This window comes from Amblyomma mixtum, chromosome 2 (assembly GCF_055824585.1).
Source record: "Amblyomma mixtum isolate Tamu chromosome 2, ASM5582458v1, whole genome shotgun sequence".
NCBI lineage: Eukaryota > Metazoa > Arthropoda > Arachnida > Ixodida > Ixodidae > Amblyomma > Amblyomma mixtum.
This window is the reverse complement of record NC_143013.1, coordinates 169,588,989-169,603,102: the sequence shown is the minus strand read 5'-3', so window position 1 is coordinate 169,603,102 and position 14,114 is coordinate 169,588,989. Positions and strand designations below refer to the sequence as shown.

General features: G+C 48.7%; 1 protein-coding gene across 1 annotated transcript; it reads right to left on the bottom strand.

The window, feature by feature from the left end:
- Window positions 1–5,182: 5,182 nt before the first annotated feature.
- On the bottom strand, window positions 5,183–13,443 carry LOC149361540 (uncharacterized). Its single transcript, XM_089569524.1, has 2 exons — window positions 13,136–13,443; window positions 5,183–7,146 (listed from the first exon to the last, which is right to left on the bottom strand). Exons 1-2 carry the CDS (start codon window positions 13,348–13,350, stop codon window positions 5,238–5,240), a joined length of 2,124 nt encoding a protein of 707 aa, XP_089425650.1. The 5' UTR covers window positions 13,351–13,443; the 3' UTR covers window positions 5,183–5,237.
- Between the last annotated feature and the right edge of the window lie 671 nt (window positions 13,444–14,114).

Genomic DNA, 14,114 nt, shown 5'->3' with positions numbered 1-14,114 from the left:
CCACTCCCAACGCCTTCAGTTTGGCGTTGGTGGTAGCCACCGGGAGGTCCAATGCTCGCTTTGTTGCCTTCCTGATGATGGCGTCAATGCGCTTGTCTTGTTGTTTGGTGATGCGTAGGTACGGCACGGCGTAGAGGATCCGGCTGGTCACGAAGGCATGGGCGAGCGGTAGCGCGTCCCTGCCCCGCAGACCACCCCGCCTGTTGAAAACACGGTGGATCATGCGCCCTACTTGTTCACCTATGCACTTGAGTTTTGCTATAGTAGAGTCCGGCTTAAGTTTGTTATTGATGAACAGACCCAGGATCCGGAGCTCTGCCACTTCTCTGATGGGACCGCCCGACAGAAATATGTGTAGAGACGTGTTGTCCTTGTGGTTTGTCCTGACGTGTAGAAGCTCTGATTTGGCGGGAGCACATTGGAGACCACAGTCGGCAGCATATGCTTCGACTATGGAGGCGGCCTGCTGAAGGCGGTCCTCCATCTCCCCAAGGCTCCCCTCGGTGGTCCAGATTGTAATGTCGTCTGCGTAGAGTGCGTGTTTTATGCCCTCCACCTGAGCCAGTCGGCCGGGCAGGTGCATCATGGCGATGTTGAAAAGGAGCGGTGATAACACCGCCCCCTGTGGTGTACCTCGTGTACCCATAGAGTACGGGCCGTATTCCTCGTCCTCGATCCGAAGGAGTGCCTGACGCGCAGAGAGGAAGTCTCTGACATAGGCGAAGGCCTTCGCCCCGCAGTTAGTGGTGTTCAAGTTAGAGAGTATGGTGGCATGTTTAACATTGTCAAACGCCCCCTTAAGATCGAGGGCGAGAATGGCCTTGTCGTTTTGTTGCATGGCTGTGGGTCGTATTATGTCCCTGTGTAGTTGGAGTAGGACATCCTGTGCAGACATGTGCAGGCGGAACCCGAACATAGTGTCTGCAAAGAGGCCCTTACTCTCTATGTACGGAGAGAGGCGATCCCGAACCATCGTCTCCATGAGTTTTCCCACACAAGAGGTCAATGAGATGGGTCTCAAGTTGTCCGTAGTCACGGCTTTACCTGCTTTGGGGATGAACGTTACAAGCGATGTTTTCCATTCGAGTGGGAGTGGACACCCATCCCAGATCTGATTTATGTATTGTAGCAAGTGGAGGTATGCAGAGTCGGAGAGGTTCGCCAACAGTTTCACTGTTATGCGATCCCGACCCGGTGCCCCACCTCGACGCATTTCAGCCAGGGCCGCCTTAACGTCATGCAACTCAAAAGGGGCGTCTAAATCCTGATTTGGCTTGCCGGAGTACGTGTACTCCGGCCCAACCGGGTCATTTGTGCGGCAGAGATACCTGTCGCACAAAGTGTCCGCAAGTTGCGCCGTCGTACCTTGGTACCCGTGCAGAGCCCGCCGGAGCTGTTTTTGCGTCTCCCCTTTCGTTTGAGAAGGGTCTATGAGGCTGCGTAAGAGACGCCAAGTCCCCTTCGAGCTCATCTGACGCGCTGCCGAGTTGCAGCGTTCTATCCAATTGGTGTCTGTGAGCTGGGCGGCATATGCCGCAGCCTGCTCCGTAAGTTGTGTAATGCGAGCTCTAAGCTTGCGATTCGTCTTGTGTTTCTTCCATCGTTTTGTTAAGCTCCGGCGCGCCTCCCACAGATGCAGGAGGTGATTGTCCACTGCGGGGATCTCGTCTGTGGTGTGAAGTGTTTGCGTGTGTTGTTCCTGTACGATTTCTCCCCCCGTTCCCATTATGAAACAGTGACGTGCCACTCGATAAATTCGTCAGGAAGCTACTGCATGGTTCAATCTAGGTAAAGACAAAAAGAAAATCAAACCGTACCTTCACAAATGGAAACAAACGATATGGCAGTTTTAACTTCCTTCCTCCTGTTTTCCATTCCCACTTTCTGAACTTATTTCGTATGGCACACTTCTCGAATAAAAAAGCATATAACGGAGTGCGCCCATAGCAGGATAACAAAGCGGCGTTAAAGATTCGCATTCGTAAATTACAATGGCCTGCTTCATACGCGGGGCTGTAGCCATCAACGTGGTGTTCAAAGTCGAACGATGGCTGCAGCGAACTCCGAGCAGCTGGTTCGAGAAAGAACAAAGAACACGTAATCATGCCTGGGCCTTCTAGGTTGCTCTAACCTAACAGGTCCATAATAAGACACGAAAATTGCTTTCAATGCGCTGTCACTAGAAGCCTCCGCAAGGGAAAAACCCGGCGTGTTGGTCTGCCATAAATTTCGCCGATTAGTCAAACCAGCTTGATAGTCTGTCATGAAAATCGCTGATTGATCGACACAATTATGACGTCGTCGGGTCATATGCCGTGCCACCTGCCACCTCCCCCTCTCTCTCCCCGCCCCCTCTTCCCACCTGCTTTCCGCAGACAGAAGTATCTCAACGGAAAAGAAAACCTGGTGTTGTGGTCTGTAATAAATATCGCTTATTCCAATCGTATCGCATTTTCCACACATAATGTAACTAACTAGGCGGTTTCTTGGGCTCAGTGGTTGCTCATAACTTTGACGAAAACTTAAGCGCACATGAAGACGGCTACATCACAGGCACAGGACATAACGTCATTTCCTTATGCGATAGACTAACTGGCGGTGTACTGACGCACTCGTCTCTTTTCTTGCGAATCATTCTTGCTTCTATGGTATTCGCATGTGTCGGCCCTTGCTCCCCGCTTCAACCGTGCCCTCGCTGAACAATGGCTCGCAAGTTTTCATGGGGCAGTGACGACAGTGCTGTGGCGACCCCACATATTGCGTGGGTCCACGCGGGATGGAGAGGCAAAGGGAAACCGCTAGACTCAGTTGGAACAAACCAGATAGATTCAAGAATTACATATTATCGAGTGCATGATGCAGAGGCTGAGGTGCCCAAGCTTACATACCGCTGCGTTGGCGCCGGATTCTACGTCAGAAGAAACAGGAGCTACGGAGTTGACCCTGTTCGCTCGCTGAGGCTCTTCTTCTCCTCCCCGCCGCGCTGGCTCAGTGGTTACGACGCTCGACTGCTGACCCGAAAGACGCGGGTTCGATACCAGCCACAGCGGCCTAGAGGCCCGTGTGCTGTGCGATGTCAGTGCACGTTAAAGAACCCCAGGTGGTCGAAATTTCCGGAGCCCTTCACTACGGCGTCCCTCATAGCCTGAGTTGCTTCGGGACGTTAAACCCCAATAAACCAATCTTCTCCCCGATGGCTTGGGCCCTAGCGGCGCCGGAAGACCGATTGCCTGTGGTGTCGTCTCGGACTTTTCTCGTCTCTCCCCTGATTCGCTTTCCATGTTTTCCCCTCCATTGGGGAGATCCCTCTTTTCCAGGCTGGAGGGTCTCTCTCGCCCCTCTCTGAGCGCCGGCGCCTGCGGCATTTCCGCTCTTCGCCGGACCTCCCGCGGGATTGGGTCTTTTTTCCCTCCTGCCGGCGGCCCTGTTACTTTTGCTGGTGCTTGACCAGTTCAATACTTCTCGGCGTGCGAATAAAACTGACGGCTACGCTGCAGGCCTTTGGATCCCTAAAGAGCCTTGGTCCCCGACGCCCACCACAGAGTCTCTTACTCAAGCGCCTGCGGGGTCACACAAAGGAAAAATGCCGCCGGGGAGAGTGGCTGTCCGGAGACGCGTAGCGCACTGTCGCACTGCTTTGAAATTTGACCCGCTTCATGACTGTACCACATTACGCTTTTGTTCCGATGGTCTGCAGTTAGCCATCTGGCGCATTTTCAGATGTGTACCCGGCCACAAGACAATGAAATACGATATACCACATACGTTGTCCACTCAACAAACTTGCTCCGATGCTTCTTTTTACATCCTCTTGGGCTGTTGGAAAATGAGTTGGTCATACTACACAATTTTCGCAGCATTTCTGGGGCAGAGAAAAACTACCTTACATTTGCTGTAACTGTGCAAAATGCCGTGTATGTTCGGAATCACCGCCACCTTTCTTCTTTCGATGGACTGCTTAGACTGCCAGTCGCATCGCTAAATCTTGAAGGCCATATGTATACTAACTATAAACACCGTCACACGAATCGACCGCATCGCGGCACTGAACCCTCCTTCCCTCATGGACCGATCGTAGCAGCAAGCTGCGCGGCGTGGGAGGGAACCCTGTTTTTAAAATAGTTCTCGAAAAAAAATGCCGTGCGCCCTCTTAGAACTTCGGAGACTTATCCTTGAACTTTTCAAAATTGGATAATGGTCTCCATTCGTTTCGAATAATTTTGAACACGCGCTATTTAATTTGTCGAACGAATTGAATAGGAAATTATTCGATTCGTCGTTTAAATCTTTTGAATATTCGCACACTTCGGCAGTAATTTTCTTTGATATTAGCAGCGAGTGATATTCAACTTTGCATCGTCTCATTCTGGCGCCAGCCTTCGAGGGGGTCCATGTCGGCGTCAGAAGACGACTACCAGCTTCCCTCCTCCAAATGCCTGTGAGCAGCTGTCTCCATAAAAGACGAGGGTGACGAGACTTATAAACGAATACTAAACTGCTAACTGTTTATTTGAATCAAGCATGCCCCATTTTTTTACATGACAATCATAAAAAAGTCAACATTTCCAGAACGAACACATAACAGAATGCATAACACATATCATAACACTTGACAACAAATCCAAAATACAAACAAACGTTTGCAGCTGAAAATATAGAACCAAACAACCATGATGATGAAATATAAGAGGGTATGGACAACCGCACAAGCTACGTCCACGAAACAAGGACGAAGCCGACAACCCTGATCACTTAGTTAAAAAAGACCGTACTCAAATGGGCGCAAAATAAAAGCGAAAGCTTTCGTCTACTAAAATTGTTAGTACGTAGCATAAGAGCATTGCTTTCATCTCCGTCTGTGGCCTCATTTTTATAGCGCTATTTGTTTAATTACTCATATCGCAATATTGGCAATCTAAAGAAAGATCACTGCAGCAAAGACAAGTGAGAAACAAAAATCTAAGTACAAAAACGAAACCAAAGAATGAAACACGAAAAAAGAAACGGTTTGAGGTGACTATAAAAAAGCAATACTACGCCACTTCTGAAGCGAAGAATAAAAACAGCTAAATATCATAAATACATTGGCAACAATGTTTGCGAACTCGAGGGATGGAAAATAATGCAAAGATGCAAACTAGCGTCTATCTTGCAGATTACAATATATTTGAGGGGACAAATGTCATCGTTCACCTTGATTAATGTTTACAATCTTCAAATTTAGCACGTGCTGTAATTTATATGAGAAGGGAGCATCTTTTTGGCGGATTCATAGACGATTTGGTGCTGCAATTCAAAACACGCGCAAAGTTTGCGCTCTGCTGCAGCGGCACGTTGCAGAGTGTCTCGCCCTCGCTACTGCCGCAAAGCAGCCAACAATGAAAGGAGAATAAGACAACATCCATTCTTAAGGGCAGTAGGTCCTTCACGCCAACATTCGAAGAAGCCTTAGCGTAAGCTCTCCACGCTATTCTCAGCGACACGACGGCGGCTTGCAACTCAGTGTGAACACCATGACCGGACGAACGACCTGGCAACAGGCAGCGGTCATTCTGAGCGTAGACTGATGCTGCGTCGTCTCTGGCGTTCACCCGACCGAAGAATAGTACAGAGGCCAGCCTGGTACCGAGGCCACCGTAAAGCGCTGCTATATGTACGTCTGGCGTCACCCATGGAAAGTAGAGGTGCTGCGGCGTCAACTGGAAGCCGGCGTACGCAGTGGCGTCCTGAACTGTAGAAGGATGAGTTATAGCCGCCGCTGTGGCTGGCGAACTACTGGCCACGTCCGGTAGCGTCTGTTCCAGGTGAGAGTAAAGGGCGATCTTGTTTTGCAGCGGGTTGGTCGTCATATCCGGACAGAGACGGTACACGTGCTTCACGGCTTCCGGTTTTGTATCGCTGAAGAACCGGAAAACAGAATCTGTACTCGTGTTCAAGCCACGAATCGGTTCGCTGAACTGGAGAAAGTCGTCGCGGTTCTCCTCCATGAACGCCACCTCGATCGCGTGCGCAAGCCTCCGAACTTCACTCAGGGCGTTCTCGTCTGCTAGGAGGCCGTAGATGACGTCTCTGAATCCTGCGTACGCTGTGCTCAGGCAGTGCATGCGCTGGTACTTCACGGCAGACTCCGCATCGGCCACATGGAAGCTTTCCAACAGCTGCCGGCTCGTGAACGGCAACAAAGTCTGGATGCACAGGAAGCCAAAAAGGGCTGAACTTTTGGCTTCACCGAACTCGTGGTGCAGATCAAAAAAGGCGCTGAATCTGCGCGCATCCTCAACATATAAGCCGCCCTTCAAGTCGTTCAGAGAGGCGTTGAAATATCGCTTCAGCCTACACTCCCACTGCGTTTCGTTTATGGACGGAGTAAGTGAGAGCAGGAGCGACGCATTCATCATCGTGCCGCTTCTGACCGCTGAGTTTTTGTAGAGAGCTAGCCATTTCTGCATGAAAGAGTAGTCATCGAACAGCTCGGAGATCCTAGTCTGGTTGGTGGCTCCGGCGAAAGCTTCGTAGGTTGCGCCAAAGTGCTGTCTGGCATGCGAAAAAGCAATGTGATGCGTGAGTTGCGCTTGGACGCTTTCGAAGTGTTCGTCTAATGTGAATGCAAGAGTTGGAAGTCCTTGTCGATTCTGTTCGTTACCCAAGCCGGCTAATCCAGCGTCTCCAGTTATGTTAGAAGTGGGCTGATGGCGCGCTCGCAATCCATGCGTTTCTTCCTTTCTCATGCTATTGTGCCGTTGGTATCCAGACACGCCTCCGCCTTCGGCGACAACTCTTCTGATTTGAACGCTGCGCTGTCGGAGTCCGTGAACTGCACCGACACTGACATCAAGAAATACCGGCGTGAAGACCTTGCAGGACATATAGAAAAGCCCGTTTAGGAGACCTGCACGCCCCTCAGCGGTCGCCTCTGGCCACGTGATACCGCCTTGCGCGAGAACACGCCTCACTTCTTCAACATGAGAAACGTCCAGCGTGCTGAGACAGGCCTCGACGTACGCGGCTGCCTTTTCTGGTGGGCTCTGTTTGGCCGCCGGCACTTGCACCGAACGCAGAGCGTCATAAATGCGCGCCAAGAACTTGCGCCAGACGTCGTCATACACAGGTCGCTGAGATCTTCTAGTCCAAGCTCCGCAAATATAGCTGCGTAAAGAAGCATTGACAGTGTTTGTTAACTTCTTACAAATGTTCTTTTTCTAAGCCTTAAAAATGCGAGCATATTAGTAAAAAGTTGAATTTCTCATTTTTCTTAACTTTAATATAACCGAAGTACTGCTTAAAAACTGCTTACATCAATACAATGAAAGGTTAATGGTAACGTGAAAGCACGCGTTCTGAAGACAGATTAATAGCAGAGGAAAAGAAACATTCATTCAGAAGTTGTTGCACCACGTACCGTCGGTTGGACACGCTCAAATTAACCTCCTTACTGCCAAATCGGTGATTTCACTTCTAAATTTGCGACAGGCGGCCCATTTCGTCAACATTTATGTAAAAATAAGCAACCTACTTCTTAATGTAAATTCATTTCTCAAGCTTTCCACACCTGCATATTAATATAAGAAAGTAACTTTAGAAGCTTTAACCTGCAATCAATTTCGGGAAGCCGTAGCCCAATGATACACTTGGTGACGGCGAGAACAAGTTTCACATCTATGCTGTCTCGATACTAAAATCGACATTTCTTTTTCACGTCAGCAAACATCGATAATTTCGCGATGCACGTACCTTAAATCAACAGCAGCATTACTGCACGTCCACATTTCTAATGGCGAATTTTAAAACAGCGAACAAAACCTCAGAAGCCCTTTATTCTCTTTGCAAAAACCTAAACGTAAATGGTATTACTTATAATTGCAGCCTTTTTTCAATAAAAATTCTATTCACTTCTCGGTCATAATTTTTTACCCTGCTTTAGCTACCCGCAGGGTCGTTTTGGCTGAAAAGCGAAAGGCTACATTTTAGTTAACGCATATTTTTAGCTGCTTTCATTTACTTCATTAATACCAGTTGCAGGTAATACACAACGCTTTGCACACGATTTATGTTTGCAATCCTACCTTTTTTAAGCGAGAAATATTAGCATGTTTGAATTTTCCGCTCTTTTTCTCTATCCTCGTGGCGCACAAACAGCGCTTACTCGCTAAGCCTAGATGTTGTCACAGTACAGAACATATCTTAAAATTTGCGGCATATTATTGCTCGATTTTAGTTGTGCGGGCATCTTGAAACGAATGAAAGAGCTCAGTGTACCATTCATCTGGAGCGAAAGAGAGACACTGCGAACCGGCAACCAAGCATTAGTGGTGATACGAGCGGCCCACGCTTCGACGGTCGCCGCCGTGTGGCCTCATCCCATCCGGAGTTAAGAGGCCTCCCTGTTCCTCCGCGTTCTGAGGATGTACACTGGCGCCAAGCTATTCCACTATCCCCCAAAACGATAAGGTCACCCTGTGTTAAAATACTCTAATAACAAAGTGCCATCGGGCACACTGCCCCAGCGGCGCTAACATGTACAAGTGACACTGCGTTTTCCGCATACGAGGTCTGTTAGAAAAGTATCCGACCTTTTGCCGAAGAAAAAAAACTGGCGTAACTGGAGCGTTGTAAAACTAATCACCTTCAAAGTAGTCTCCTTGGGACTCCACATACTTCTCCCAGCGGTGCTGCCATTGTTAGAAGTATTCCAAAAAGGCCCCTTTCGGAATGGAGTTGAGCTCAGCTGTCGTTGCAGCCTTAATGTCCTCTCTTGTCTGAAATCGCGCTCCTTTCAATGGCCTCTTGATTTTGGGAAACAGCCAGAAGTCACAGGAGGCCATATCAGGAGAGTAAGGAGTCTGTTGAACTACAGCAGTCTAGTTTTTCGCGAAAAAAGTGTGAATTTAGTACGAGGAATGTGCAGGAGCATTGTCGTGATGGATGCGCCAATTTGCTGTTGACCTCAACTTCGGCCTCTTGCGCCGCACAGCACCACGCAGGCGACGGAGGACATCCGTGTGGTATTCTTTCGGCCAATGTTTAACCTGTGGAGTGCGTACGCGTGGTGTGCCACACAGAGAGAGTAAAAAAAAAAAAGCAGTCAGCATCACTCTGACATTGCTGCGCACTTGGCGGGCCTTCTTTGGTCTTGGTGACGTGGAATGCTGCCATTGTGACGACTGGGATTTGGTTTCCGGGTCGTAGCTGTACACTCAAGACTCGTCACCAGCGATTATGGTGTTGATGAAGTCGGGGTCACTGTTTGTGGAATCCAGCATATCCTGTGAGACTTCAACACGAAGCTGCTTTTGCTCCACCGTGAGCAGCTTCGGCACGAATTTCGCCGCATCTTTCTCCATTGCCAAATTTTCGGTGATAATGGAATGTGCAGAAAAATTGTTGATGTCCACCTCTTCTACAATTTCTCGGATAGTCACACGATGGTCCCGCGTCACCACAGCGTTCACTTCGGCAATGACCTGGTCATTTCGGCATGTTGACGGCCGACCGGAGCGTGGCTCTCTCTGCACCGATGTGCGGCCGTCTTTAAACCAATTGTACCACTGCTTAATCTGTGTGCTGCTCATAGCATTGTCACCTAAGGCCGTCTGAATATTCCAGATGGTTTCCACTTGGCTGTCGCCTAGTTTATGGCAAAATTTGATGCAGTAGCGCTGCTCCTGTCGCTCCGCCATTTTCCTTGCAATAAAAAACCGACGAGAGCACTGCGCACTGCCTTATTGAAACGCTGCGTCCCAGCGACTGACGCTACCGGCAGGCGGGAAAAAATTTGTGCATGCGCACGAAGGTTCAAGGTAGGCTGGTGCAAGCGTGCTTGTTTCAAATCCATCAGGTGTTCGTAAAAAAAAAAAGTCGGAAACTTTTCTAACAGACCTCGTATACAAGCTTACCGCCCTTCAGATATCTGTATAGCTTCAAACGAACTTATTCTTCTTATATTGCTCTCTCACATTTCACTCCAACCCCTAGCCTGACGATATAGGTACATTTTTATGCGTTGCATATTGCAATCACTCAGTTCAGCCCTTGGGCGCGGCCGGGCAGCCACCATTGACGTTGAGCGCAACCACGTGACGTGACGTCACGACAGCCGCAAGAAAAGCTGGGCCCCAACTCGCGCTGTCGCGCGCGGCCGCAGCCACCACCTGACTCCCACTGAAACAAAAAAACAAAAAAAGAAAAATGAAAAAAAGAATAAAGAAAGAAAAAGAAAATGAAACAAAAGGAAAAAGAAAGGAAAGAAAAGAAAAAAGAAAGCGGCTGAGCATGGTGGCGGTTGCCACCGCCCCGTTTCAAAGGGGGCGCTCCTATCCATCCATTCATACGTCACGGAGGAAAAGCTGCTGAGAAAATCGACTGCCGCCAAGCAATACCTCGCGCAAAAAGACCGCGCAATATTCAAGGCATTCTTGGCTTAACCAAGCTAAGCCTGGGCCTTTTTTAACGGCTTGAGCGCACTTAGACAAAGGCTAAGAGAGAAGAAGTCGTTAGAAAGCAAATTGAAAGAAACAAACAAAATCCTTGTGATGCCTGCCGCACCTAGAATCTCACTCGTTAAGTGGCTGCATTTGTTCCCACCGCACTAGGCAGCGGTATAACCATGTTATTTCTAATACTGCCGACGCGTAAAAGAACAAATGCGCTGTTTCGAAATTTTTCCAGTGCCTACGTGATGCAGAAAACGGTATCACGCGGCACCGCTGTGCAGCGCAAAAAGCAGGGTTCGCTGCGATCGTGTGGCGCCTACGCACGTAATAATCATGCTTAAAGTTGTACATTTTTTTTAAAGCTCGCTCTTCCGGGCCATTTACTAACGCATTTTGCAAGCTCTGTCAGCGTCGAGTGGTGTTTACAGCCTTTTAAGGCCACGGTGGCTTTGCAGGGCAAGTGCACCGGCTAGATGCCCAAGGTGGTTTCTCCTTTTTATTGCAGCGTCTACAACAATTTCGATAGCTAGCAGGAGTTCGGCTACGCAAAAGAATATATCTTCATATCTATTAATGCCCTTAATGAATTAGAACAAAAAGCAATTTCCTGTTTCCCTTTCTCTAGATATTATCGTTCTTTCATTTCCGGATTCATCTTGGCGTGTAAGAAAATACCTTTCATTTATTCACCTGTTCTTGGAATCACATATGGCTTGTTCTTAAGGTTACGATCGCAATAAAGCGACCTTGGATGTTACCCACCATTCCTGCGGCACAAGGTAATAACAGTCCAGTTTTTGTCCAGTGCGTATTATAGCATAAATGCGCATCATTTGTAGCATATACTATTGAGCTGTCCCCGCCGCGCAAATTATACCTCCAGTACCTTTTTCTCGCCTTCTAAACTACCTCGAAAGCAGGACAACACGATAGGAGCAATTTCATGAGCCACTTATGCATAGGCAAACGAAACATGAAGCCACCTGTTTGTTGCATCTTGGCAAACAAACAATGCACTTATCGCTGGGGCCAACTGGCCTCCACAATGCTGGAGCTGAGAGCAATAAAGCTGAATGTTCCTTCAAGGAAGATGTTATCATGGATCGTTGTTGAAACGAGCAAAACAAGGAAGCCGCTTAGCAAAGGAGCTTCATCGTGCAAAAGGGGCATGAACGGCCCCTTACGCAGTCATGGACAGTGCTGCTGTCTATTGAATTGGATCACCAAGTTCTCGATTATTGCGCAACAATTGGAATTGTGAGGCAACCGTAGAATATTATAAGGTACTGTCAAGGAAATATTGAAGGCAATGGTCTATTCTTCCAATTAGTAGGAAATTCTTTTTTTGAAGTTCGTCCATCGCTCACAATGAGTAGTTAAGGTTGCCATAAAAAAAAATAAAACAGTCAGGAACGTTTCTGACATTAGCAAAAAGGTTAACAACGAACAAATTCAAGCCTGTCGAGGGTACTTCTGCGAATATATTCATTGTTACAGTGAAATCTTATCGTAGATAAAAAATGCGTTCATAAACAACATCCCGTTGAAAATGCGCTTGTCCAGGATTTCTGGCTATGAACGCATTTACACGCGTTTGGCGGTAACGCACACCACAACAAACTGTCAAAAACTGGCTGAATATCCCTTTCGGAATTCTTCCCAACTCAACACAAAAACGTCACTACGTCGTTTGCGCGTCGCCTTCAACTGATTGACATGTTCGCAACCCTTCGCATCGCACTTGCATTAGTCCTCGCTTTCTGGACCCCTGGTATCACCTTGTGCACCTTTTACTTGTTATGAACTGTCCAACCGCACAATGACTGCTCTCATACTAAATACCGCACCGACATGAAACGCTGCAGCACTGATATGAGAGGTTTTTAAGAAAGCGCGCAAAACGGGTTACTTGTGGCATTCTGTTGCGGCTGAAAACACGCTAGCCACTTCTGAAGATCACTCCCTTGTGAAAGTGACGACGGAAAGCACTTCGTATTCGACCCAAAGAATGAGGAAAGCGTAAGCAGGCCTTGGCGTTATACTGCACGTCTCCGCGGTTAGTGCCAACTTTCCGGCTTTCTGCTTTGATACATACGAGGGTACGTCCCTGAGATGTCGACTGAATTGCTGGAGGGGTCCCTAGCAGAGCTATCTCTCCCTCATCTCGCCAGCAGTTAGAAAGGTGAGGAGAGGGGAAGAAAAAGAGGAACGGCCACCACTGTTTTTCACGCCTAATATAATCGGTTCCATTCTCCTGCTTCGGATCCAGCAAAAACAAAAAGTTGACTTACAACAGGGATAAAGCGATGATAGAGCGTTACAACTGCTTCGTTTTTGCCCCAGATATACGCGACTGCTGACTCACAAGACAAGGCAAGATACGGATGTGTATGAAACCGTGAGCTGCGGTAGGGACTCGATAGGGAGAGTTTACTATGATATGCGGGGTTTAATGTCCCTAAAATGCACGTGGGCCGTCATGGACGCCGTAGGGGAAGGTTCCGGATTCATTTCAACCACTTTATGTTGTACGAATGAAACAGAAACAAAGATACCACTTACTGCAAAATAGCTTCCGGAACATAAATTTTAAATCGCCGGGTCTAGCGTACCGCTCTACAATGGCCAGCGAGCAGCATGTTTGACTCCCCTGACTGCTTGACACGACGAACAGTCAAGAGTCAACCGCACTAGTGTTCTCTCACCTGTAAAAGTTCTCGCACGGTTTGGCCACCACGTCCATGGTGACGGCGAAGGCCTCAGCGTAGCGCGCACACGAGTCCCGTGTGCAAATTCCTGAGCCCGACGGCTGCTCGAGTGCCAATCGCGCCGCCGCCACCACGCGGCCACCGACCCAGTAGTTCCAAGCGAGCCCCGCGATGAGCACAGACAGGGCGACGACGCCCACCGCCGCAGCCATCGAATGGCGGTGGTGCGGTGGGCTGCAGTCGGGCTGCCGGCACCTGCGCGGATGCTGCCCGTCCGCTGGCGCCGAATGCGCCGGGGAACCAGAGCCCTGCACCGTTGTGGGCGGGTGAGGTGTGGCAGCATCAGTCAGGCAATGCAATGAAGTCTGACTTATTCGAAATCGGCTAATTCGAACTGCTGGTTTATTCGAAGTGACATTTCGGTACCGCCAGCATGAATGCACTATACGGCGAGCGAAGTGGAAGTTAGGGCTAGCTGGTGAGGCATGATTTGAAGGCGGGCTTTAGAGAAACAAGGACATGAGAGGGACACAGGACGAGCGCTGTGTCCCTCTCATGCCCTTGTTTTTCTCGCGATAACCCCCTCCAAATAACTATACTCCGCGACAACTTTTTCTAGCAATGGAGCGGAAGTGACGTTGGCGAAAAAAGTCCTCTCTTCCGGCACAGCGGATTATGGACCTTCCTTGCAGGTGTTAGTTTTGTCTTAAAACATTGTTTATGGTTATAATTCGTAATTTGAGGCATATTTCTAACAGCACTGCCAAATTTCAACGTTAGTAAGTCGAGAAAAAAAATTCTTGGTTACAACGAAGCTGCTAAGTGAGTCTTGCTACAGGAAGATTACATCGATGGCGCACGCTCCACCAGCGACTCATTTTAGCGACCAAGCAGAGAGAATCCAACCACGAAGACAGGCGCACCGTCTTGCGGCCAAACTTTGTGGCTGAATAACAAAGTTGCGGACGCTCCACCC